This window comes from Megascapheus bottae, chromosome 18 (genome assembly GCF_031878675.1).
Source record: "Megascapheus bottae isolate mThoBot1 chromosome 18, mThoBot2.hap1, whole genome shotgun sequence".
Lineage (NCBI taxonomy): Eukaryota > Metazoa > Chordata > Mammalia > Rodentia > Geomyidae > Megascapheus > Megascapheus bottae.
Genome location: NC_143526.1, coordinates 16,086,570 through 16,114,501, shown reverse-complemented (window position 1 = coordinate 16,114,501; position 27,932 = coordinate 16,086,570). Strand labels below are relative to the sequence as shown.

At 41.8% G+C, this 27,932-nt stretch overlaps 1 protein-coding gene across 1 annotated transcript in view; it reads right to left on the bottom strand.

Moving 5' to 3' along the window:
- Nucleotides 1–27,932, bottom strand: part of Rrbp1 (ribosome binding protein 1) — a 68,171-nt gene that overhangs the window by 34,617 nt on the left and 5,622 nt on the right. Inside the window, exon 2 of the mRNA XM_090351955.1 lies at nucleotides 3,706–5,776. Coding sequence (XP_090208081.1) covers nucleotides 3,706–5,755 — 2,050 coding nt within the window. The 5' untranslated portion in view covers nucleotides 5,756–5,776. The remainder of the gene's footprint in view (nucleotides 1–3,705; nucleotides 5,777–27,932) is intronic.

The following is a 27,932-nucleotide window of genomic DNA, read 5'->3' as shown; positions in this document are numbered from 1 at the left end:
TCCACAGATGGTGCTCAGCCACCACCATTCCAAAGATGAGACCTCCACCGTAGGGCCACAGAAATACAGACACACCAGACATGGAGATAGCCTGTGGCTCAACTGAGAGCCTCAACAATACACTGTATTGATTCTATGAGGACTGAGTATATGAACTGTCAACTGAGTACTACCCAGAATCTCCGGCTGTACCACCCTGCCAAGTGTGCTGGCTGAGGGTCGCTGGTGTGTTCACAAATGTTTCCCCTTCATCTGTTCTGAGCTGAGCTTCTTTGAAAATCACAAGGGGCTCTTCTTTAAGACTGGGAGACCAGGGCCCATTATTGACAGTCTTGTATAACCATCCCAGCCTAGGATGCTCTCAATGACCTTTAGCCTTTAATGTCTGTTCTCTGCAGCTCCTGCTCCTGAGTTCTGCTCTATGCTTCAAAGCTGAACTACTAAGGAAAGCTAATCCTGACATGCAGAATTACATTCAAATGCAGGAAAAGTTGTGTCCAGCCTGTCTGCAAGGCATCTTTCTGGATCGTCTTAATATCTGGAAATATAGTGTTTTTGAGTGACAGTGAGTTTAAGATAATATACCATGATCCAATTTTATGACCCTAAAAATAATTTCATAAAGTCATTAAATAATAAAGATTTTAATAGGAAATTATCCACTCCAGTAGCTCATTAGAATTCCTGTCCCATGTGGCCTTGCATGGAGGAGAATGATACTGAAGGTCTTCTACACGATGTTGCCAACACCAGGGGATGCTGTCATAGCTTCAAGATCCACTGTTTTCTTCAGGGCTGCTTTCAATTTTGAAGGATAAAATATTAGCACATTACAGGAAAAAATAAAGAAAAGAAACACCTGGACTGCTCATTGTGGAACATCCAATTTTTTGTATCCATGGGTTTTCCACAAGATTCATCCAACTGTGATCAAAAAAATTTTTTTAATTGCATCTGAGAAGTAGAGGTGCAGTTCAAGTGGTAGAGTCCCAGCCTTAAGCAGAAAAAGCCAAGCAACTATGCAAGACCCAGCCAGGCGCGGTAGCTCACACCTGTAATCCTAGCTACTCAGGAGGCTGAGATCTCAGGATCAAGGTTCAAAGTCAGTCCAGGCACTAAAGTCCATGAGACTCTTATCTCCAACTGACCACTAGAAAACTGGAAGTGGTGCTGTGGCTCAGGGGGTAGGGTGGTAGCTTTGTGCTGAAGAGCTCAGGGACAGTGCCTAGGCCCAGAGTTCAAGCCCCATGACCGACCAAAAAAAAGAAAAAAGAATGCAAGACTCTGAGTTCGAGCCCCAGCCCCAGTGCTGGTGCATCCATATACAAAAAGAACTGCATCTATACCAACCATGTACAGACTTTTTTCTGTGCCATTATTCCATAAACAACAGAGTGTAACAACAATTTTTAAGTAATCTAGACACTATTTAAAGTATACAAGATGGGGCCGGGAGTTTGGCCTAATGGTAGAGTGCTTGCCTAGCATACACAAAGACCCAGGTCGACTCCTAGGGACCATATACCGAGAAAAAAGCCGGAAGTGGTGCTGCGGCTCAAGTGGTAGAGCTCTAGCCTTGAGAAAGCCCAAGGACAATGCTCAGGCCCTGAGTTCAAGGCCCAGGACTGGCAAAATAAATAAATAAATAAATAAATAGTACAAGATAGTTTAGGGATGCAGTTCTGTGATAGAGCACTTGCCTAATATGCACAAGGCCTTGGGTTTGGTCTCTAGCATCAAAAATAATACACAGGACACTGGGCATTGGTTATATGCAAATATTGAGCCACTTTACATAGTTGCTTGAGCGTCACCGGATTTGGGGATACACAGGGGGTCTTGAAATCCCTGAGATATGAGGGAAGACTGTATGTTTCCCTCAATTATTTCTTACATCTTTATCACTTAATGCCTTTGCCTACATTGTTATTATATTTTTTTTTTTTTGCCAGTCCTGGCTTGAGCTCAGGGCCTAAGCACTGTCCTTGGACTTTCTCAAGGCTAGAGCTCTACCACTTGAGCCTCACCATCACTTCTGTATTTTTTCTATGTATGTGGTATTGAGGAATCGAACCCAGGCCTTCGTGCATGCTAGGCAAGCAGTCTACCACTAGGCCAAACTCCCAGCCTTATTATATTGTTTGAAGAAGCTGGTATCCTATTTTTCTCAACTAAAAATGTGCCTTCTCTGTATGCTGCTATGGAATCTTCACATCCATCACCGTTGGTGGCTGCCTGTGCTTGGGTAGGCAGAATGCACTTAATCCCTAGGCAGTCTTAGGGGCATTACAGCTGACAACTATAAACTCGTCTGTTTATTTACAATTAGGGGTGAGGAGGAGTAGGAAAAAGTAAGTGAATGATGAGAAAGATCAGAAACTTCCTGGCCCAATTTCTATAGTAACAGCCACTAGAAAGATAAAAGGGAAAGCAATGTTTTCTAGTCTCTGTCTATACAACATCTACATTAAAGCTCACTGAATGACTAGGGTGAGGACAGGGAAGAGGGGAAAGAGAGTAGGGGAAGGAATATGGGGAAACCCAATTCTCCTAGGCTGGCACTGGTGGCTCACACCTGTCACCCTAGGTAATTAGGCTGAGATATGAGGCTCAAATGGTAGACCCCTTACCTTGAGTAAGGCTCAGGGACAGCACCCAGGCCCTGAGTTCAAACACCACTTTTCTTATTCACTGAACAAACACACATAAATGAATACAGCTATCAGGTGAGGTGAGAACACAGAATAGACTGGCAAAACAGTCAGGCATTCAAGGCTTGCCAAAGGAACTAGGCATAGTGATACACACGTGCAATTCCAACCACGTAGGAGGCAGAGATAGGAAGAGTGAGGCTGGAGACTAGTCCTAGTATAAAGTAAGTTAGCAGGAGCCTGTCTTAGAAAAAAAGCTGGGCGTGGTAGTATATAATACCTACAATCCCAGCTACTGGGAGCTTTCTGCACCTAGCAAAAGAAAAAGCATAGGACCTTACTTGGAGGGGGAAAAAAAAGGAAAAGAAAATGAAATTCATAAACTAAAAAGCAACAAGGTCTACAGGCATGGCTCAAGTGATTGAGTATTTTCCTAACAAGCACAAGCCCCAGAGTGCTTGTTAGGAAACAAGCACTAACTAGTACCACCAGACATTTTAAACTTAAAAATGAGACACAGAGAGAGAGAGAGAGAAACTTGCCAATAAAAGTCTAGACTGTTCCTCATGCCTCACCTTGACTTTCCAAGGCCACTTGTAGAGAATGCCCTGCACCTTCTTGACTCAAGCCCAGATACATGACATGACAATGTCTGGATGATGGGATATAGGATTTAAATTGTGCCTAACTTGAAATGCCTTTCTGTGCCTTTGTTATAACCCTGAGAGGGCCCCTGCCCTGCAGAGCCACTGAAGCCCCAGAATGAATACATATGAAGCACATCTGAGCTCAAGCTGCAAGGGAGGCAGCCCAGTGAAATCACAGCCTGAAGGATAGACTCACAGCAGACGACAACCCACACAGCAAGCAACCTTCAGCCAACTTACAGAAGCAAAAGCCAAAGACAAATGATTGTTGCTTGATTTGGGGGATGGTTGTTACACAGTCTCACTGTAACAATAGCTGACTGACACACATTGCACCTTTAAAGGGAACCCACAAGCCAGAAAGGCACAGCTTTCCCAAATTCAAGGAACAGATAAGAGTCACTCACCAGACTCGCCTTTTTTCTTTGAACCAGACTTCTTCTTTGCAGGAGCTTCTTGCTTTGAGGTTTCCTGGCTCTGGACTGTATCTGTATTTTTACCCTGGGTAGGAGCTGACTCTGCCTTCTTTCCCTGATTGGCAGCTGCATCCACCTTTTTGCCCTGGTTGGAGGACCCTTCTGTCTTTTTGCCTTGGTTTGGGGTTCCCTCGCCTTTTTTGCCTTGATTAGGGGACCCCTCTGCTTTCTTTCCCTGGTTTGCACTACCCTCTGCCTTTGTGCCCTGATTAGCAACTGATTCTGTCTTTCTGCCCTGATTGGGAGATCCCTCCCCCTTTTTGCCCTGATTAGGGCTACCCTCTGCCTTCTTACCCTCCCCCTTTTTGCCCTGATTCTGGGCTCCCTCCCCTTTCTTGTCCTGGCTTTGGCCCCCCTCTGCCTTCTTGCCTTGGTTCTGAGCCCCCTCTGCTTTTTTGCCTTGGTTCTGGGCTCCCTCTCCCTTTTTACTCTGGTTCTGGACCCCTTCTCCCTTTTTGCCCTGGTTCTGGGCCCCCTCCCCCTTTTTGCCCTGGTTCTGGGCCCCCTCCCCCTTTTTGCCCTGGTTAGGAGATCCTTCTGCTTTTTTGCCCTGGTTCTGGGCCCCCTCCCCCTTTCTACCCTGGTTCTGGGCCCTTTCCTCCTTTCTGCTCTGACTCTGGGAACCCTCTACCTTTCTGCTCTGGTTGGGAGACTCTTCCACTTTTTTGCCCTGGTTCTGGGCACCCTCTGCCTTCTTACCCTGGTTCTGGGCACCCTCTCCCTTCTTGCTCTGGTTCTGGGCACCCTCTCCTTTCTTGTTCTGGTTCTGGGTTCCCTCCACCTTCTTGGCCTGATTCTGGTCACCTTCTCCTTTCTTACCTTGGTTCTGGGCTCCCTCTGCCTTCTTGCCCTGGTTCTGGGCTCCCTCTACCTTCTTGCCCTGGTTCTGGGATCCCTCCCCTTTCTTGCCCTGGTTCTGAGTACCCTCAGTCTTCTTGCCTTGGTTCTGGGCACTTTCCCCTTTCTTGCCTTGGTTCTGGGCTCCCTCCCCTTTCTTGCCTTGGTTCTGGGCTCCCTCTCCTTTCTTGCCTTGGTTCTGGGCTCCCTCCCCTTTCTTGCCTTGGTTCTGGGCTCCCTCCCCTTTCTTGCCTTGGTTCTGGGCTCCCTCCCCTTTCTTGCCTTGGTTCTGGGCTCCCCCCCCTTTCTTGCCTTGGTTCTGGGCTCCCTCTACCTTCTTGCCTTGGTTCTGGATTCCCTCTCCTTTCTTGCCTTGGTTCTGAACATTGTCACCTTTCTTGCCCTGGTTCTGAGCACTGTCACCTTTCTTCCCCTGGTTCTGGGCCCCTTCCCCCTTTTTGCCCTGGTTCTGGACCCCGTCTACCTTCTTACTCTGGTTTGGGGTCCCCTCTCCCTTTTTGACTTGGCTCTGGCCCCCCTCTGCCTTCTTGGCCTGGGCAGCAGCGGAGGCACTGGCCTTGGCTGTACCCACGGGAGGTACAGCCACCACAGGCACCTCCTTGGGAGTGGCTTCCAAGATGGCAGACTTGGAGGCAAGAACTTGGACAGAATTCACCACAGAACTAAGTGCTGGTTGCACTTTTGCCACTTTTTTCTCCTTCTTCTTTTTGTCTTTAGGGGAAGAGGCCAGCTTCTCTTGAGGCATGGCAGGGACCATGGCAACAGGGGAAAGGACCACAGGAGACAGGACTGGGGTTGGGGCCACCGCCGCAGCAGGTGCACGCACTGGTTCCTTAAGGAGGATGGTCACGTTGGAGGTCAGGTCATGGTCGGGTATCTTCCCATTCGGTTTCTCTTCCTTTTTCTTGGTCTTTCCTTTCTTCTCCACAGTTTTCTCCTTTTTCTTCTTGTCCACTTTCTGGTGGTGAGTTTTTGCCATCTCCTTACGCTGGTTGGCAAGGGCTTCTTCATATGACGTCTCCTTCATGGAGAAGGTTGACACCAGGAAGATGCCAATGGCAGAAACCACCATAAACCCGCCAAAGACCACAACCCCCAAGGTCTGAGTGTCGTAAATATCCATTCTGGTCGGCTTTCTTTCCACCTGCCAAACACATACATGTAGATTACTTTTTGGAGAAACTGTGGCACTCGAGACATTTCTAGCTCCCCACACTCTACCACCTAAACCTAACCTAAGGGTTCCCAGGGTTCCCTAAATGTTTTCCCAGACTAAATTCAAGCAACAAATCCAAGCAATCTTTAGTGCCAAACACTTCTTAACTCTCCCTCTTCAGAAATAAGCTTTTTTTTAAATTTGAGTTCTGAATAACCCCTTTCAGTTCTGGAAGACATAAACAGATGGGCGGAACAGTGCAGATTGATACCTGGTATACAATGCTTGTACCTCAAGAAGCTCCCTCGTATAGCAATCAAAAGTGAGCATCAAAGTGCAAACAAAGTGTGAAACAGCTGAGAGTGGAGAGACTGGCAAAACAGACTGACTGAACTGCCCCACCCAATTAGGTAGTAGATTGCCACACAAGGCAATCAAAGACAACGATACTTCTTCCTATACAGCCTCTCACCTATGGCCTTCCACATACCTAGGGTCACAGATAGAATAATCCAAGGCTGGCTCCAGGATCCTCAAGATCCTACTTGAAAAAGCCTCAAGATCCTACTTGAAACATAACAACTACTGCAAAAACAGGGGCTGAAACATGGCTCAAGCAGTAGAGCACCTGGGTCCCTCTATTGAAACTCCAGTACCAACAATAACAAGAACATGAAAGACAACTTGAATATATCTGCAAGCTCTCCAGCTGGCATGTCATCTCCTTCTGTTATCTCCCTTAATCTGCAATGTAGCTCAACCTAACTACCTATGTTCCAACATAAACAGTCAAGAACTTGGTGAGGAAAAAAAAAAAGTTTTTTTGCTGGAAATGCCTTCTGAGATACCATTTGCATGTAGGGAAACACAATTTGGAAAGCCCACCAGTTTGGAATTTCACACCAGCAGTCTCACCAGGCTCTCTACCAGATAACACAACCCCAAATCATAAAGACCCACATTGTTCTTCTGGCCTATGTAGCAAAGTCTAAAGGGTTAGAGACAAATGAGGCCATATCTTCTTGGTACAAGTCCCAGAGGTTTATTTGGATACATCTGACTTTTTTATTTAATTCTTTATTCTCTCCTCTCACCACTTTTTACAATTTAACAGTTAAAAATGTTATTAATGTCATTAATTCATGTCCACATTGCCAAATCCAGTGGATACTTTTCATCCTTCATTTCATTCAAGCTGGTCTTTTTCTTTGGGAAGTAGTAGGGTTTAAATCTGGACCTTATCCGAGCAGGGTGGCTCACGCCTGTAATCCTGGCTCCTCAGGAGGCTGAGATCTGAGGGTCAAGGCTCAAAAGCCAGCCCAGGCACAAAATGACCTGAGACTCTTATTATCTTCAATTAACCTCTAGAAAATGAGAAGTGGAGCTATGGCTCCAGGGGTAGGGCAGTATCCTTGAGCTGAAGAGCTCAACTGTGCCTAGGCCCAGAGTTCAAAGTCTCATGACTGACAAAAAAAAAGAGAAAAAACCAAGGACCAGTACAATAAATAAATTTAAAAAAAAAATCTGGCGTTTGTACTCACTCATCTTGCACTACTACATGAGTCACACTTCCAGCTTGGCTTTTTGCTTGTTATTTTGAAGGAAAGACTCTCAAGAACTTTTTTTGCCTAGATTGGCCTTACATCCTGAACCTCAGGATCTCAGTCTCCTGAGCAGCTAGGATTTCAGATGTGAGCCATCTGCACCAGCTTCCCTAGCTTCTTGTGAGCTTTAAATTATATTAAACAGTTTATTGTTCAGTCCTTCTTAAAACATTCTCTTCTAACTCCTGTGACAACTCATTCACTTCCAGACTTTTTTTTTTTTGAGGAGGTGCTGGATATTAGGGTTTTAAGCTTTGTGCTTATTCGGCACTCTACCTGAGCCATGCCCCCATCCCTCTTATGTACACTAGAAATGCACCTGGTCTGTAATCCAGTTATCTTCCCATAGCTGGCATGACAGGTATCCAGCTTCCTTCCATTGAGATGGAGTCTTTCAAGCTTTTCTGCCCTTGAATCCTGATCCTCCCTTGTTTCAGCATCTTATGCACCTAGAATTACACCACCACATGCAGCTATTGGTTGAGAAGGGGTTTTGCATGTATGCTCAAGTAGCCTTACACTTCAATCATCCTGATCTCAGCTCCTCAAGTAGCTTTAAACTCAACTCAAAGGTCAAATTAACACTATCATAGTTCCAAATCCCTGAACTAGAAGTAGGGGGAAGAAAAGAAACAACTAGCTCCTCTACAAATGAATAGAACTGAGTGGAGAAGAGGTGGGCGAATGAAGAGGGCACAGCAGAAAGGGAGAGGAAGAAAACAACACTGCCCTTCAGGATCCTAATCCCCAGACATGGTGAGAGCCAGGGACAAGCTGGCTAGGAGTTCAGACATTGAAATTCTCTTTCTTCTACTAGGGTGTGAGAGAGAAAAACTAAGAGGGACTAAACAGCAATCATGAAACCCTAAGTATGATGTGAATGGGAGATTGCTTTAAACATTTCAACATTATATTCTAAGACCAATCACTTTCTAGTAAATTCAAAAGGTTTCACTGAATCTTTTTGATAAGACCCTAGAAGATACTCTAGAGATAAGGGTTTCAGCACACTCCCTCCAGGGTTTTTACTCTATAGTGGCTGCCGTGACACTTCTCCAGCAGAACCCTATGTCCTTGGCTGTTCAGCGTTAAGGCACAATCCTGCATCCAGTTATCACCACTGCAAATGAGGTGTGAGGAGAGCTCATGGAAGCCTTTGAACCCCTTGCAAGGAAGCATTTATGGACAAGTGTGTTCTGATCTTTGGCTGAGGGTATTACCACTGCACCCACAGCCAGGTTGTTCTCAAGTAAGCTTTTGTCACAAAGGCTTATTAGTAAGAGCCAGGGAAGCTACACCAATAAGCCTTTCCAGGACACATCTCAGCTTGGGTGTTGAAAGGAAACTTGTCTATTGCTAGACCTCCAATGGTTTCCTTAGACAGCAGGGTAGGAGGAACAAGAAGGCTTACAATGCTGTCAGTCAACCCCATGTAGTGGTAGGCATCCACTTACGCCAACTCCTCCCAGTCCTCACAAGACTTCTCAAGGCTCAGTCAACACGGACACATTGGAGTACAAAAACCTAAGTTATAATCACTAACATCAGCCTATTCAGATGACTAAAGACTTCCAGAGCCCAAGCTTCTCCAGAGGCAGCCTGCCTCACCCTGGACACTGCCTCGTAACCCCAAATGGCCTCCCAACAAATCTGTACTTGAGGGGTAGCCTCTCCTGGAACTGCAGTTGGCACTGGTCAGCAGACTCTGACACAGTGAACCACCATCCACAAAGCAGAGCCTGTTCACAGCCGAAGACTGTGGAACTCTGTGAAGCCTCGTGCTTTCCAGCTTCCCAACTCTAGCAGAAAAGCCAAGGTTGGAAAATTAGCCTTTCATCTAAGTCCACATAGGCAAACATGAGATACAAAAATACATTCTCTGTGGAGAGCTCAGAATCAAGAAAAGCAAACTCAGGAGAATACAGTACACACAAATGTATGTTTTATAACAGGAGAAATGTGTCTTCCCAACTTTTGCAGAACAAGTTGCTTTAAAAAGAAATTACATCCTCACCACTAATTCCTGAGTTAGAATTTAAAAGAAAGCTTTCACAGGAAAATGAAAAACCCTAGTCTTTAGTAATACACAGAAGCATTTAAGGCTACCACAATATGGCCACAAACAGCAAAAAATTAAGAAATGAAAAACCATCTTTCTGCTGCTCCAGTCATCCTGGATGAGGCATTCATATATCCTGGGAGATTCCTGACCAGCAGGACTGATAAGGCTAGACAGCCTTGCAAACATACTCTTGAGAACAGCTTCCTGGGGGACTTGGTTTCTGGCATTTGTGAGGTAGTAGGAGCCTCCTAGCCGAGCCTCCTGGAAAATGTATTCCAGGACTTCCCCCAGGGCCCGCAATAGGAAGGCAAAGAGTCAGGTAGGATATATATAATATATATTATGTTGCATATAATTGCATATATGCACATAATTGCATATATTATATTGCATATAATATATAGTATATATTATAGATACCCACTCATCTACTTTATAATCTGACCAATTCCAGTAACTTCTGTGAAGCAGGTACTTCTACTTGTCCCTATTACTGATACACTAAGAGTAAGGGCAAAAATAGGGAGGTGCTTCCAGAGGAGGAGGCAGGAGGCCACTAAGGGCTGAGCTGAATGAAACATATTGAGCACATCTATGGTACCAAAAGAATAGCTTTTTGTAAGAAATGAGAGGCAAGAGACTGAAATGAGCTCAAAGCTTTATTGGGGGCCAGACCTGCTGGGCTGCTCCAAACAGGAATGAAGGTAGTAGACAGGTGAGAGTGGAACTTAAATCAAGTTTTAGGGGACAGTTACATGGGTCAGTCACATGAGCAGTCACGCGAGTCACAATCAGTGGAATGTGGAAATTCAGGGGACAGGGAGGGGGGATAGTGTCAGTTCTGAGGAGTATAAGGCAACTTGCAACTGGGGTGGGAATTTGTATGTCACACCAGGGACAGTACAGCATAGGAGGGAGTAGAACCAACAGATTTTGTAAAAAGTCAGGGACTCAAGGCAGGGATTTAATCAGCAAGCTGACTCCAGGGAACTTAGATGTTTCTGTTCTTAAAATCTACGGAACAAAAGACACTGCAAACTCCCAAGGCTTCCATCTGCTAATTCATGTGGCCTGAACAAGGAAGCTCCCTCAGGCCAATTTAGCAGTTGGGATTTAGGTGGGTTTCATAAAGGGATCTCAGCAGCAGCCCTGCAGGCTTGTCTTATCATCATGTGGCTGCTCCACGGTGGACACACTGGTCAACCAGGATCCATTTCCTGGGCATTAGGTAACTTTACAAGAAGATACAGAATGGAAACAACAGGTACAATGAAACAATAAATGAATAAAAGGCCAAAGTAGGCATGGCCACATCAAAATCATTATCTCCTTAAAAATATTAGACTTTCAACAATCTTAAACCAAAAAGCTGAAATATCCTAATACTGAATATTTTTGAGCATGACATTATGCCACAAGTGGAAAATTACACACCTCACCTGATTGTGATGGGCTCAACCAAAATACAGATGTGCAGAACAACATGCCTGCAAACCCTGAACTTGGAAAACTGAGGATCTAAGAATGAGGATCTAGGAATGAGGATCTAGGCCAGCCTGGACTACACAGAAAGACTGTCTCAACAACAAAACAAAGCAAAATTGTAGAAAATTACCTTCAGGCTATTTATAGATGGTGTATAGGAAATGTAAGTTTAGTGTTTTAGACTTGGGTTTCATCTCTAAACTACATTACATATATACAAATATTGAATTGAACTAGACCACAAATTACTATCCACACTCCTATATGTAAGTTTTAAAATGTATACTGTTCACATGACACAGTACTGTGCTATATTTATCTTTATACCCCACCCGGTAACCCAGGGTCCCTTCCTGGAGGCAATCATTGTGACAGAAGTCCTTTGACTATTTAGAAGTTGGTTTCTTATAAAAATGTCAGTAATGCTTTTGCAGTTAGGTTTTCAAGCACTTGGAATTTGTTTTAGTGGATAACAGGAAATGGTCCTATGACTTTCTCCATCATTTTAATTACCAGCAGACTCCTTGACCATTCTCTTCCCTCCTTCCTCAAGTGTCACTGGTCACAGGGGCAGGGAACAGGGAAATAAGGGATGTTTCTGGATTTTATATGGTGGCCCACTGATATATTTATGTATCGCTACATCAATATCATATGTTAAGCCTATTTATCTACTCCAGAATTTATACTGTACTTTTTATTTGAATCACACACAATTTACAGATAAAACAAGAAGGACTGACATTTTTAAATAAGAGAACTTCCTGTTAAGAACACTGTGTGCTACAGTACATTGATTTAAGTGTTTTCTTTCATACTTTGGCAGGTACTTTGTTTCTGGTTTGTTTTGCTTATGCTAGTCCTAGGGCTTGAACTCAGGGCTGGTGCACTGTCCTTGAGCTTCTGTGCTCAAGGCTAGCACTCCACAACTTAAGCCAAAATTCCAGTTCTGGCTTTTTTTGGTAGTTTAGAGGAGATAAGAGTCTTATAAGCTTTCCTTGCCTGGGCTGGCTTCAAACCTGGATCTTCAGATGTCAGCCTTCTTGCATAGCTAGGATTACAGGTGTGAGCTACCAGTGCCGGGCTGTTTTTTGGTTTTGTTTTGCTGTGTTATACGGTTTTTCTCCTTAGAAGTCCTTACATGTCTTTTGTTATTCAGATAGCTATTTTTAAGTGTCCTGGGGAAAAAAGAAACCTTTTTGTAGATTACTTTTCTATTCTTCCAATTATAGATAACTAGTAAAATTATACACTTTTGCATATATATCATTTACCTTGCTATTACATTATACTAAGCTCTCATCAAATCTAGACATTTGTAGGTTCTCTTCCATTTTCTTTGTAGAAAAAATTATCTGTGGGGAAAAGATAAGTGTCTTGCTTTCTAAACTGCACTATATCTCATTTCTTCTTATTGTCTTAACAGCTGGCTGAAAACTCCCATGTGGCAGAGCTGGTGGGAGGGGTGAGCTTCCATGTGAGCATTCCCCAATTTCCATTTCTAATAGATTTATTATCCCTGTCATATTAAGTTTTTGGTGGAAATTTTTCCTGGGTGGAGGAATGTCTTATCTTTTAACTATCATTTTTAAAACAATTGAGCATGAATTTTAGCAAATGCTTTTTCCTTACCACTTGACATTTTCTCTTCTAGCCTGAAATGTATTGGATATATTAGTCTCCCCATCTTTGGATGCTCAGGGCTACAATATCCAAGACCTTCAATGTCGGCCTAAAACCACAGCATTGAACCCTGAAGGCATACACTGATAAGTTATGCCCAATAAAAGAAGAATAGTAACAAAATAGGATAAATACAATAACGTAATGCAAGTGACAGCATCACTACTCAGGTGGTTTGGGGCTATAAATAAAGGTTGTGCAGGTAGCACATACATCATGAATACATTAATTAAAGGGAGAACTCATGTCCTGAGTCCTGATGAAGGTAAATCGGATTTCATCATACTGCTAAGAATGGCACATAATGAACAATGAATGACTTCTGGGATCTTCCATTTAATATTCTAAACTGAGATTAACCATGGGTAACTGAAATAGCCAGAGAACACATAGTCTACAAACTCACTGACAATTTTCTAAGTATTATCTCCAGATTAGATCTGCTCACATTTTATGTGGGATTTGTACCATTTTCTACAGTGAGAAAACCAGGTTAACTTTAAGCTCTTCTCTAATCCTGCTCTCAAGTTACTTAATTTTCTTTGGGGGGGGGTTGGGGGGTAGGGGGAGTTACCAGTCCTGGATCTTGAACTCAGAGCTTGGAAGCTTTCCTGAGCATTTCTGCTCAAAGTTAGTGCTCTACGACTTGAGCCATAGCTCCACTTCTGGCTTCATCTATCTATCTATCTATCTATCTATCTATCTATCTATCTATCTATCTATCTATCTATCTATCTAGAGTAGCTATTGGAGATAAGAGTCTCACAGACTTGGCTGCTTGGGATGGCTTTGAACACCAGTCCTCAAATCTCAACCTCCCGAGTAGCTAAGATTGCGGGCATGAGCCATCAGGACACCCAGAACACTTAATTCTTATAGAATGAACTGAGGTTAAGACTTTTTCCCTTCTTCTTTGGGAATTTGTATGAAACAAAGAGATGATCCTCAGAGTTTTGCAGTCTTACACAATTAAATAAAAGTCTTTTAAGACTACACCCTGTACTACAGGATGAGGTAAAACTGTTAAGATGGATATTTAGAGAACTTTTCTTGGAGCTTTTAGAACCAGTCTTTGACTTTGTAACCTAATTAGTTTTCACTTTCCCTTCCTCCATTTTCCATTGACTTACTCGGGCCTGGGCACTGCCCCTGAGCTCTTATGCTCAAAGCTAGTGCTCTACCATTTTGAGCATGGGGCCACTTTCAGTTTTTTAATGGTTAATTAGAGTTGGGTTTCAAGTACTTTCCTGCATGGGGTGGCTTTGAACCAATCCTCAGATCTCAGCTTCCTGAGTAGCTAGGATTACAGGCATGAGCCACTAGTGCTTGACAAGCTTTCAGATTTTGGACCACGATCTAAAAGGAAATTTCATGGGCTGAGAATGTGGCTTTATGGTAGAGTGCTTGCCTAACATACATGAAGCCCTCAGTTCGATTCCTTAATACCAAATAAACAGAAAAGGCCAGAAGTGGTACTGTGGTTCAAGTGGCAAAGTGGCTAGCCTTGCCCAAAAGCAGCTCAGGGACAGTGCCTAGGCCCTGAGATCAAGCCCCAGCTCTGGTAAAAAATTAAATAAATAAAAATAACTTTTATGGGGGCCGGGAGTTTGGCCTAGTGGTTAAAGTGCTTGCCTAGCATGCACGAAGACCCGGGTTCGATTCCTTGGTGCCACATATATAGAAAAAAGCTAGAAGTGGTGCTGAGGCTCAAGTGGTAGAGCTCTAGCCTTGAGAAAGTCCAAGGACAGTGCTCAGGCCCTGAGCTCAAGCCCAGGACTGGCAAAAAAAAAAAAAAAAAAAAAAAACTTTTATGTATCTTAGACATAGATGCAGACACACATATATACAATCTAGCATATACAAATATATACAAACACAAATAACAAAATGCTTATGAAATAAGAACTCAATTTTAATATATATGATACACTGATATTTTCTAAGCCATCAAAAATTCAAGTTTTTCACAACAAAATAGACTTTTAGGCTAGAAATTTTAGATTATATACTTGGTAACTTTCACTGGCCTATGGTTGTGCACAGTATAAGATCCTGCATATACTTATAGTTCAGTTTCAATAATCTTCTATGTACTACCTCTAGATTTTTTGCCTGCTCAACCTAGTACCTATTGAGAGCTCTTAACTTTCCCACTATGATAATGGACTCACCTATCTATCACAATAATTCAATTTTGTGCTTTATTTGGAAATCATCTTGTTAAGTGAACATATAGTCGGAACTATTATATCTTCCTGGTAAAGTCCTTGCTACTTCCCTCTCCCCCTGTATTATAATGATCTTCTTTATTCTAATAATTTTTTTCATTAAAGTTTAGTTTAAGCATTTTAACAATTCTTAAAAGTCCCATGGACTTTTTGTGGGACTAATACAGGCTTAGAACCTAGTTTTCACTTCAACCTTGTGTCCATGCTTTAAGTGGAACACTTAAAATAGCATATAGTTGCATTTTAAGACTAGTGGCAATTTGTCTTTTCAGCTGGTAGGTTTAGTATACTAACATGTTCTGTAATTTCCTACACAATTGGACTCATTTATATTCTTATTTTATTCTTCCTATTTATAACACCGTTCTTTACTCATCTCCCTCTTCTTTTCTGCATTATGTAAGTATCATCCTCTATTTCTTTTATGGCTTGGAAGCTAACGTTCTATTTCTACTTTTTCAATGAATACTAAAACAAAACAAAAAAAAACCCAAACCCTAAATGCCCTTACATTTTCAGAACATCCATACTTGACTCCATTTCACTACTACTTCCACTCACCAACCCCCAAGAGCAGAAGAACCTACAAATTCTTATGTCTCATGCCTTCCATCTGACAAGAGCTCCTCTCCACCATATCCCACATCTGGACTAATCACTGTGATTCTGTCCCAGATAGCACACTTGCTGGTTTAAATTCCTCAAATGCTTGCCATGTGCTCATCACTGCTTCTTGCATTTCACTCCTTCTATCGGGGTCTTTCCAACAAACATCCCTGATGAGTTCTTTCAACAAGGAATTCTCCTTGATACAGTTTCAGTCCTCAGAGACCTGAAAAGACTTGTTCCCCCGTCGTTTTTCATGAAGGCATTAACTGAGTACAAAATCCATACTGATACGTGTTCTCCCACCTCTTTGAAGATTCTGCTTTATTTGCCTGGGTAGTGAGCGGGTTACTATTGTGATGTCAGTCAATTGTCATTTCTTTATCTGTTTATCTCTCATTCTTTTTAAGACATCTCAAGGTTCAAAGGATTCCCCACCCCACCCCCAAATACTTTAGATATATAATCTTACTCAGGCTTATTGTGCTTTCCAGATGGAAGAGTCATCAAATTTCCATCAATTCAAAAAAAACAAAAAACAAAAAACACTGACCACTGAGTTCTTCGAAAACTGTTTGTTCCCTAGTAGTGGAACTCCTAATTTGATTTTAATTTCTTTAGTTATCACTTGGGAAAACTACTAGACATAAGCTCCTCATATTAATTCTCTCTTCAGCACTTTGAGTTATTTTAGTTTTCTGGGTTTGGATTTTTTTTTTCCATGTTTGCTTGGCTGGGTTTTTTTTTGGGGGGGAGGAGAAAGGGGTTATCATTTTCTACCCTTTTTCTGTCCTTTTGCCTTCTTCCCAACTTTTGAGATTATATATTATATGTACTATAAAAACATAATCTACAATGTGTACTTTATAATATACATGATCAATATATAAAATACATTTTGTGAGAAAAAATACATTTGGTGAGGTTTTACCAGTGGCAAACCCTTAGTATTTTGCCTGCTAAACTCAATTTTACCTTTGCTTCAACTAAACCCTCAAGGGAGTCAATAGCCAAAGACAAAATTTTACTGAGGCTGGAGCCTCGGTTAAAACTTTTCTGGAGATTTTGCTCTCCAGCCTCAGAATAAAACAGACAAGCTCTCACCAGGCTCATCCCTAGCTGCTGCCTAGAAGCCTTTCATTCATGGTGCAGCCCTCCACAAATTCAAAACACAGGTGGAGTATGAGGGAAGGCTCAGGCCCTACTCCTACTCCCCACCTTATAGAAATTCCTATACAAACTAAACTCCCAAGATGGCTACAGCTGCCAGAACCTCCTATTCCTGCCTCATTTTTGGCCCCTGGCTATCTCTTTGCTACCTCCTCAAGCTGAACTGAGATATTTTTTTAAATGCTTGCTAACGTCCCCAATTTTTTCTAAGAGGGCATCAGCACCCCTACCTAAAACTTTAAGTGTAACCTCTGACTTTTTATGTGTGTATTCCAGTCACAGGGTTTGGATGCTGCCCCTGGTTTTTTGGGGGGTTTTGGTTTTGGTTTTTTTGGGGGGGAGGGGGTGTTTTTGTTTTGCTTTGCTTTGTTTTGTTCCTTGGGGTAAAAGCTCTACCACTTGAGCCACAGCTCTACTTCCAGCATTTCTGATTGTTAATTGGAGACTCACAAACTTTCATACCCTGGCTAACTTTAAACCACAATCTCAGCCTCCTTAGTAGCTAGTATTACAGGCATGAGCCGCCAGTGCTTGGTAACCTCTGATCTTAAAGGTGGGGGAAGGGAGGGAAAGAGAGAGGGAAAGAGAGGAAGACAGAGGGAGAGAGAGAGAGATTAACCTGAAAAAACTAGGAGAAATAGTGATGAAAAAAGATTCTGAAATAATTTATTTCATGTGTTAAGAGGATAGAAACTGATTTCCTAAAGAAACAATGCTATTTGTTTTAAAGAAGTTGAAACTAAAAATAAGAATAAATTATATTCTAAGCCTTAGCTTATTCAGTAGCTATTTTAGATTCAATTTTGATGCTGGAAGGGAAAAAATTAGGAATTGGCATATTTTTCTCCAAGAAATAAAAAGCCTGTTTTTAAAACAAACAAAATCAGTTATTTAAACAGAGCTAAACTTCTGAGAGCTTACAAGCAGCCAAGGCTTCCAAGTATTTATATAGAAAACAACAGACCAACAAAGCAGGAATCAAGAATCCTGATTTCTCAAAATGGACATGAATAAAATGCTATGGGCACGCAGAGTTCTTATCTCAGGAGACCTGTATCTAGAAAGCAGAGATCAATCTGATCCACACTGTATCCCTCTAAACCTTAGCACATCAGCTCTCAAGTAGTATTTGCTGAATAAATGATCTACTAAATATCATATCAGTACAGAGTTTGCTAATCAATACTGTTACAGGGACCAAATTCAAATCGAAAACACAAGCATTCTGATGAAGAAATTAATGCACATCCGGAATGTTGCACATTATCAGTTACTTCATGGTTCTTCAGTTTTTATACTGTTCCATGTACACTCTTAAGTTTCATTTTCTGTTTGCTGTTGGTAGTCAGGAATGTAGTTGATTCTCCCAAGCAACTTTGACTCATTCTAATGACATCTACAGATTTTTAAGTTTTCTACCTATGAAAGCATCTGATTACACTTTTGCTCCTTTCTTTCTAATCCTGGTATATTCTGCTTTTTTCTTGAATTGTGGTATAGGGCAGAAGCACCACACAATGCGCCAAGGAGGAGACTAGCAGGCAGCCACTTTCCCCACAAATTATAAGGCAAGACTGAAGTGCCTATTGTTCAGTGCGATGCTTACTAATGACTTTCTGTAGATATCCTTTAACAGGTCACACCCTTTGCTATGTTAAAGAACTTGCTTTCCTCACCCCCCCCCCTTAGTCTGCATAAATTTTGTACAGAATTTTATCACATGCTTTTATTTATGTCTGTTAAGACAATCACATTATTCTATCATAATATTACTTTATTTTTCTAAATTTACTTAATTTAGCTTAATCCAAGTTTTCCCAAATGCATTTAGTTACTGCCACTAATGCCTGGAAAGGTGGGGGCAGTACTGGGGTTTTAAACTCAGGGCCTTACACTTGTTAGGCAAATACTCTTATCCTGAGCCACAGGATAAAATAAAATGTTATTTTAAACATTAAACTAAGTTTGCATATGCGTATTGTTCAATTGTTATATAGAATATAGATTATATTTCTCTTTCCTCTTTGTCAGGTTGGCAGACATCAAAAAAGGAGGTGATGCTCATTATTTTACGAGTTTATGAACAATTATGAACAATTTTTAAAATGCCAATACATCACCTGAGCCTGATGCTTTCTTTTTTTAATGAGAAAACATACTCAAGGATTCATTTCCTTAATAATTAGAAGAATTATGCATGCTATGTATTATAACCCTCTTCCTCTATGAGATTAAAAATGAAAAATAAAGCCTTGCTATATTGCCCAGGTTGTTCTTCAATTTGTAATCCTTCCCACCTCCATCTCCACCTCCTCCAGAGTACTTGGGATTACATGAATGTGCCACTTCTATTAGAAGCGCCAGTAATATTATTTTAGTAAGCACCAGTGATATTTTGAAATTATTTATGTATTTATTGCCAGTCCTGCGGACTGAACTCAGGGCTTGAGCACTGTCCTTGGGCTTTCCTCAAGGATAGAGCTCTACCACTTGAGCCACAGCACCACTTCTGGCTTTTCTATGGATGTGGTACCAAAGAATCGAACCCCAGTCTTCGTGCATGCTAGGCAAGCACTCTACCACTAAACTCTCGGCCCTTAATTTTGAAATTTTTTACTTAGCATACTTCTTCACCATACCCACTAATCTGTAGTAAAATTCCAGTTATAGTATTTGATATTTATTCCTCTTTTTTGATCAATTTTGAGATTTTGAAGTTTGTCTTCTAAGGATGACAGATTTGCTGAGGTTCTCTAGGTTTGTGTTCTGTTTCTTTACTCCTTACTACTACTTCCTCTTGACTGGGTTATGTTTACTTTGCCTTTTGTAATGCCACAATACTTGCTGTTCATTTTCATCTTCTTGTTAATGCATTTATAAATCTCTCGCAATGTGATGTTTGAATTACATACATCAAGTTTTAATGTGTAGCATTTTCATTGACTTTCCCCCTTTTTACTTGTTTTTGGGTTTTGATGGTACTGGGATGTGAACTACAGGTTGTGAACTACCTGGGGATGACATTTTAGCACCTGAGCCACTCTACTGCTTTCTTCTTTTTGCTATTTCTTGAATAAGGTCTGGTATTTATGCCCCACCTGCGGTGGATTGTGACCCTCCTGTGTGTATGTATGTCCTTCCTAACTGGGATGACAAGTACACTTTCATTGATTGAGATGGGGTCTTGCAAAATTTTTGCCCAGGCTGACTCAAACCACAGTCCTCTAGATCTCAGGCTCCTAAGTGGCCGAGACTACAGGAATGAGCCACTGTCTCTGCCTCCAATTATTTTTTAACCCTCAAAACGTATTTTTAAACATTTCAAAATGTCCAATTACCTGGAAATTTTCTATTTATCTTTTTAGTCATATTACTAGGTTAACTGAATTGTGGAAGAAACGCTCCATACAGTTTTAAGACATTAACATTGGTTGAGACTTACATCAGGGCCACAGATATGGCCTTTGTGCAGCATACTTAGGCTGTACAGGTTTGTCTACATATAGCTGTATTTGTAAAGAGTTATGGTTCCTATCCTTATTTTGTTTTCTTTGTGCCAGTCCTGAGGCTTTAACTCCGGGCCTGGGCACTGTTCTTGGGCTTTTGTTTTTGCTCAAGGCTAGTGCTCTATCACTTGAGCCACAGCTCCACTTACAGCTTCTTTGGTAGTTAATTGGAGATAAGGGTCTCACAGACTTTCCTGCCTGAACTGGCTTCAAACCATGATACTCAGATCTCAGCCTCCTGAGTATCTAGGATGACAGGCACGAGCCACCAGAACCCAGCTTTCAGTTTTGATATTTCTGTAGCACATCTACTTCCATTCTTTCACTTTCAACTTGTCCTTTATAAGCAACTGGGTTTTTTTGTTTGTTTGTTTTTGCCAGTCCAGGGCTTGAGCTCAGGGCCTGGGCACTGTTCTTGGACTTTCTCAAGTTTAGAGCTCTACCACTTGAGCCTCAACACCACTTCCGACTTTTTTCTATGTATGTGGTACCATGGAATCGAACCTGGGTCTTCCCTAGGTCTTCATGCATGCTAGGCGAGCATTCTATAACTAGGCCAAACTCCTGGCCTCAACTGGGTTTTTAAATAAAAATCCAGTATGAATTGTATCAATATATGAACTGGTGTGTTTATACATTTAATATGAATGTTATGTTAGAATTTTATTTTGTCCTACTTTTTCATATGTCTCCTTTATTAACTCTTTTTGGTCATTTTTAAATGCTTCATTTGTTCCTATCTACAATTACAGAAGTGATTTGTTTCTTCATTCTTTAGTAATTACCTCTGTAAATCAACATTCAAGGTTCACAAAATTCTAAATTTAACAAATCTTTGCCTGATTCTACCTCTTTCCAACTCAGTTATATTTTCATACTTTTTCCATCTCCCCAACATTATATTTTTAAATTTGCTCAGGACTGTCCAAGTATGGACCATCTTCTTGTCATTGCTTTTCTCACCTTCTTCCATTGTACTTACCTTCCTTGCAGGAATACACTTGAGAATTTCCTTCAACAAAGACCCATTAAGAAATGTCTTTGTCTTAAAATGATCTTCTTTTCAGAGGAATATATTTCAAGTACATAAGAAAACAGCTTAGGAAATTCAATGAAAGCTGTGGATTAATAAGGGGTTAGGGATAGCAAGATAAGAATAGGTTTTATTGAGATAGATTCTGGGAGGGGGTAGGGCTAACGAGGAAGTTGAATATTTTCAAAATAGATTATTTGCAACTATAAAAACAGAACAGTGAGACCTGTTAGGATGGGTCAAAGGGGACAGGAATGAGTGATAGAGGCGGTGAGAATGGAATAAAATACAAATGTGTAGAAATGTAACAATGAATTTCCTCCCTGTATAACTGAAGTAAGCTAATAAAAATCAAATGCTCATCTTTTCATTCTACTGTTAAACTCTTCTCTTTAATACATTAATACATGTATCCATGTGGATTCTATTTATTCTTATTTTATTCTGCTTGGGTTGTTTCCATTTTTTTTTTTTTTTGGCCAGTTCTGGGACTTAAACTCAGGACCTGGGCACTGTCCTTGAACATTTTTTTGCTCAGGTTGGCACTCTGCCACCTGAGCCACAGTGCCACTTCCGGCTTTTTCTGAGTATGTGTTAACGAGGAATTGAACCCAGGGATTCTGGTATGCTGGGCAAGCACTCTACCAGTAGGCCACACTCCAGTCCCTACCCCTCCACAATCTGTTTCTAAATTTTTGTTTCAGTTTTTCTTTTTGGCTAGTCCTGGGGCTTAAACTCTGGGCCTGGGCACTGTCACTGAGCTTCAGTAACAGCGTACCCACTGTTTTGCTCAAGGCTAGAGCGCTACTACTTGAGCCACAGCACCACTTCTGGCTTTTCTGAGTGGTTTATTGGAGATAAGAATCTCAACACACTTTCCTGCCCAGACTGACTTCAAACCAGAATTCTTAGATCTCATCCGCCTGGGTAGCTAGGATTACAGGTGTGAGCCACTGGTGTCCAAGCTAGTTCATTTTTTTTTTTAATGGTGTCTCATCCATTCTGTAAAATTGTTAGTCACTACCTCTTTAAATACTAGTCCTATTTCCTCTCCTCCTTTGGAACCTCAATTAAACACCCATCTCCAGATTCCTAATTGGTCTTACGAATTCAATTATGTGTTTCTCTACAATGAAGCCTTCAGCTCCACCTTCTTGTTCATTTCTGCTTTTCAGTTTTGTCTATTCTGCTGGTAAACCCATCTACTATATATTTACTATGTGTCAAACTTTTCATATCTACATGTCACAAGGACCCTTTTTCATATGTGCAGAGACATTTTACAGTTCCCTGTTCCCTGTTGGCATTTTGAGTCTTGACTATAACTTGGAGTACAGTAATTGGTGGAGTTTAAAATCTGCACCAACCCCACTGTCATAGGTGCTTGTTCACAGACTCATTCCTGCTGGTTCTTATTCAGAATGCTTTGCATCCTTCACGTTTAGTGCCCTGTGTTTGTAACTATGGACTGACTGTCCATTTACCGGTCTTAATTATACCTGGGATTTATTGAACTAAGATAAGCACCTGCTTGCTCATAGCACTGTCTTTCTCTCCAGATCAACTCTTAAGTCTAAGATGAGTGTTTGTTGGCCAGCATGCCGGGTCATACAATCAATATGAAGAACAACTGGTGGTACCCACTCTCAGACTGTATTCTCCCAACTTCCCTGGCTGTGTGGTAAGGAAAATGCTTACCTACCCATCCCACCACATACACAACATACCCCAGTCTTGAGACAGAATCCAGGTCATCAGGAATGCTAAGCAGGGACTTTACTACTGACTACAGTCCCAGCCACAGACGTGCTAACTTCTGACTCATTTTCTACCAGAAGGTATCCAGGCTTTAGTGGTTCTCTAGCCCAAAGGGATAGGGTCTCCTATCCCACAGCCCATGCTTTCACCTCTGTCCTTTATGCCTCAAAATACCATCAGAGCTTAGCGTTTCCCCAGTTGACTAAATGTCTGCAGGGCTGTTATCCTACCAAGTACTCTGATTACGATCTTCCTCAGAATGATCTGGGCCACTCCATTGTTTGTTTGTTTGTTTATTGCCAGTCCTGGGCTTGAACTCAGAGCCTTAGCACTATCCTTGGGCTTTTCAAGGGTAGAGCTCTACCACTTGAGCCACAGCAGCACTTCCAGCTTTTACTATGTATGTGGTATCAAGGAATCAAACCCTGGGTCTTCATGCAAGCTAGACAAGCACTCTTACTACTAGGCCAAACTTCCAGCCCCGCCTCTTTCTTTTTAATTACAGAAACAACATTGTAATCCAGAACCGGATATTCAAAAGTTCTCCCTTATCCCTGCAATGTTGGATTGCCCACTCAGCCACAATCCAAATATGTATGACCAAAGCTAATGCTGCATCATAATGACTACATTAGCCACTTCATTGTATCTCAGGATGCACATACTGTATCATCCACTCATCCCCAGGGTTGTGAGTACTACACAGTACAGTAAGATTATACCAATGGTTCTACTTTTAGTTCTGCCTACTTGATAAATTCAATGTCAGAAATATGTACATAAAGAAAAAAGAAAGCATAAAGACGGTTTGGTACTACCTGTAGTTCTAAGTACTCACTGGCCATATAGGAATGTATCCGGTCCGTAAACCAGAAGACTAATGCACCCCTATCTCAGGGTAGAGATGTAAGGAAGTAAAGATTCTATAGTGAAATCTCCACCAACCACTAGTGATGAGCAAATTCTCTAATTAAAAATATTTAGTATTCACATTTGAAATATGATGTAAAAATCAATGTTAATAAGTTCTTCAATAAAAAACTTTATCGGTCAATAATATCAATATTACATCAAAAAAAGATATATACAGCCAAAATACATGTCCAAGATAAATAAAAAGCCACTATAGAAAAAAATACTTAATATTCAGATGCCAGTTCCTCTATTTTTATAAAATTCACTTTGGGGGCAGTTTCTGATAAAGAACTCAAGATTAGAGTATTGCTCAACCTCCTCCTTTAACTCCTATAGGAAGCTATTTTTCTGCTTCATTTTGTGAAGAAATAGCATTTGCTTAGTAGAGGCAATAAAAGCTGACCCGGTCTCAGTGGCCTTCTGCAAAGGCTTACCTTTGAATTAACAAATTCTGGCTCTTAGGCTTTTTGTCCCTATGACAAAAGAGAACTTGAGTATGAAGGAGTTAATTTTGATTATCAGTGACAACTCACATTTCACTCTGGTTCCTTTTAAAAGCCAGTCATTTTAGCCAGGTGCAGTGGCTCATGCCTGCAATCCTAGCTACTCAGGATGCTGAGATCCGGCAGCCTTGAGCTGAAAAGCTCGGGGACAATGCCCAGGCCCAGGGGTAGGGAGGTAGCCTTGAGCTGAAAAGCTCAGGGACAGTCCCCAGGCCCAGAGATCAAGCCCCACGACCCAACTCCCCCCATCCCCCCCCCCAAAAAAAGCCAGTCATTTCATAATACATTACTGCTCCAAGACTGAATTAGTATAAGCACTTGGGGGACAAGCCTAGCACACTCTTCTAAAGCTGAGCCTATGGCTCCACAATCCCATGCCTTGACATATAGAATAATGTGTGCATGCCCACTAAAAGTCAGGACAAGACCATTTATGCCAAGGTTATCCATAGCAGGTTATCCATAGCCCTCCAATATACATGCAGAGTAAAATGGATCCTATGAAATATTCGTACAAGTGTGAAATGAGAATGAATGAATGAATGAATGAATGAATTATAATTATTCCAACCACATACACACTGAGGAAAGGACAAGTGAGCATAAATTATGTGATTCCATCGCCATCAATCATAAATATAGGCAAAGTGCTGGGCATCAGTGGCTCACACCTGTAATCCTAACTACACTACTTAGGAGCCCGAGACCTGAGGACTGGAGGCCAAGGCCAGTGCAGCACCCAGGAGGCCCTGAATTCAAGCCCTAAGAGAGGCAAAAAAAAAAAAAAAAAAAAAAAAAAAAAGACAAGAAAAGATGCATTGAGCCGGGTGAGGTGGCTCATGCCTGTAATCCTAACTACTCAGGAGGCTGAGATCTTAGGATCAAGGTTCAAAGCCAGCCCAGGCACAAAAGGACCTGAGATTTTGTCGATTAACCTCTACCCCTAAGTGGGGCTTGGCTCAAGGGTAGGGTGGTAGCCTTGAGCTAAAGAGCACAGAGACAGCGCCCAGGCCTAATCCAAGGCCCATGACACACACACACATCCAAAAAAAAAGAAAAAGAAAAGATGCATTGTACTCGTAAGTTGACATGGTGAACTGAAACACCTTTGCACTTGAAACAATAAACCCTCTGTACATCACTGTTATGATAACATAAGTAAAAATAAATACGTTAATATGTATCTGTTTAATTTTAACTGTACAAAATAAAATTCAAGATCTTCCAACTAAAAGGGAAGTCATTTATGACATGAAACACTCACTGTTCATGATGACATGATGGTGACTGGGCTTTGGAATCATGCTAAAGCTAGTCTTTAAAAGTTCCTTCACATATCACTAATAAGACTTTTCATTAAAGGTCTTAATAATTTAGTTACTCTTCCGCTCCTTCCTTCCATCACTGTGATTACTATTGTTTTGTTTCCCCTCATATTGTGGATTGAACCCAAGGTTTCTCACTGGTTAAGCAAGCACTCTTACCTCTGAAGTCACACTCCAGCCCTATATTATTATTAAGTTCTGACAAGTAATAGATTTTTCTTTCTAATGATAGCTAACACTTTCTAAATCATAATTATAGTACAAGCTATATACTTTCTAAATACTGTGATACAAGCACCAAGAACTAATAGGAAATAATAAGTTACCTAATAGTAATCAAGCTAGATCCAATTCCTATTCAGGTCAGTCTTTGTGGAAAACAAACTTGTTTTCATACAGCTGAGCTGTACAATTTAATTACTGAGTGAGAAAAGTGCCAAAAAGTAAACCAAAAGAAATAACACCTGGGGGTTGGGGGGGGGGGGGGGGGACTGGGAGTTTGGCCTAGTGGTAGAGTGCTTACCTAGCATGCACAAAGACCCAGGGTTCAAGTCTTCGGTACCACATACATAGAAAAAGCTGGAAGTGGTGCTGTGGCTCAAATGGTAGAGCTCTAACCTTGAGAAAGGTCCAAGGACAGTGATCGGGCCCTGAGTTCAAGCCCCAGGACTGGCCAAAAAAAAAGAAAGAAGTAACACCTGGATATGAACAATCCATGTAAAAATAAGTCAGTTATACATTTCCAACCCAAAGAGCTAGGTCTCTGGAATCTACTTGTCCCTTCTTTGACTAAAGTAAGAGAGGTAAGGAAATGAAGGATGGATGGCTGGACTCTTTTCCCACCCTTCCTTCACCTGACTTCTACAGAACTTCTTTCTACAGAAGGCCTTGAGAAGTAGAACCTGCCAGGTGCTGAGATGTTGGGCAGCAGAGAAACAGGAATGTCTGAAACAACATAAGCTGCCTGGAGACCCTATGCCCCAGTTCCTCAAATGCTTACATCTCCAGCCTGGCAGTGAGGGACTGTCCACACTCCACAGCACCAATTCTATCTTCTTGTCAGTTTCTCAACTGAAGCCAGGCTGGAGGTAATCCAGAATTTGCTTGCATTTGGCTCTGGAATATGTTTTTGTGTTTATATTTGATGCTATAGAAATCCAGTTTACTTCACACAAAATGGCAATAGACTCACAGAACCTAAGCACTAAAAATACCTCTCCCAAGGGCCAGTTTAGCCTAGTGGTGGAGTGTTTGCCTAGCATGTATGAAGACCCAGGTTCAACTCCTTGGTACCATAAACAAAGAAAAAACCAGAAGTGCTACCATGTTTCAAGTGGGAGAACTCTAGCCTTGAGAAAGCCTAAGGACAGTATTCAGTCCCTGAGTTCAAGTTTCAGGACTGGAAAACAAAAAATTACCTCTCTCTTAGCCCAGCAAGCATGGGTATCTACCGAGTGCCATCACTGTTTTACACAGTGCTGGTATAGCTTATGGTATTTGGTTCCAGTCAAAAATGGAACCTATCAAGTGGTGGTAATGAGAAAGAGGTAAGACAGGGGCTGTCACTTTAAATAGGGCAGCAGACAAACCTGAAGGGGATGGGGAAGCCACCAGTAGCTACCTAGGAAAAGGTCCCCAGGTAGAGGAACCTACACAAGACAAAGCCCGGGGGCATTTTTTTATGTGTGTCTGAGGATGAGAGAGGAGACCAACACAGCTGGAGTTGTAAAGACTAGGCAAGGAGGGCAGGGAAACACCACCACCAGCTCTAGGAACAGACCAGAAGCACTGGGTAACTACATCAGAGGGTGGAAAAATAACCAGGGTGGGGCGAGGGAGGTGGGGGGGTGGGGGAAGTGATCTAGGTAGAACCAACAGAGGTGGTAAGAAGCATGAGACAACAAGCTTTGAGGGTACAACTGATGGGATTTGTTAACGCAGGAGACACAGGTCCTAGAGCAAGGAACTAAAATTAAACCAAGGCCTAAGGATTGAAGGATGGAGCCCTTTGTCCTGCTTTTATTTGATAAGTGGACACTAAAGCCCAGGAAGATGAAAAACGAAAGCTGTGGTCATACCACTTATGCCTAGGGTTAGAACTCCCCAGCCCGGACTTCTCATTGCCCATGCGCATCTCAGCCCTCCTGTAGCTCATGGGTTATAGCTGAGCCAGAGATGCTGGTGATGGATGAGCCAGGTCACACCCTGATGCACCCAGCCCCTCAGTGACTGCCAATACGCAAGCATACCACATAAACTAGGGCAA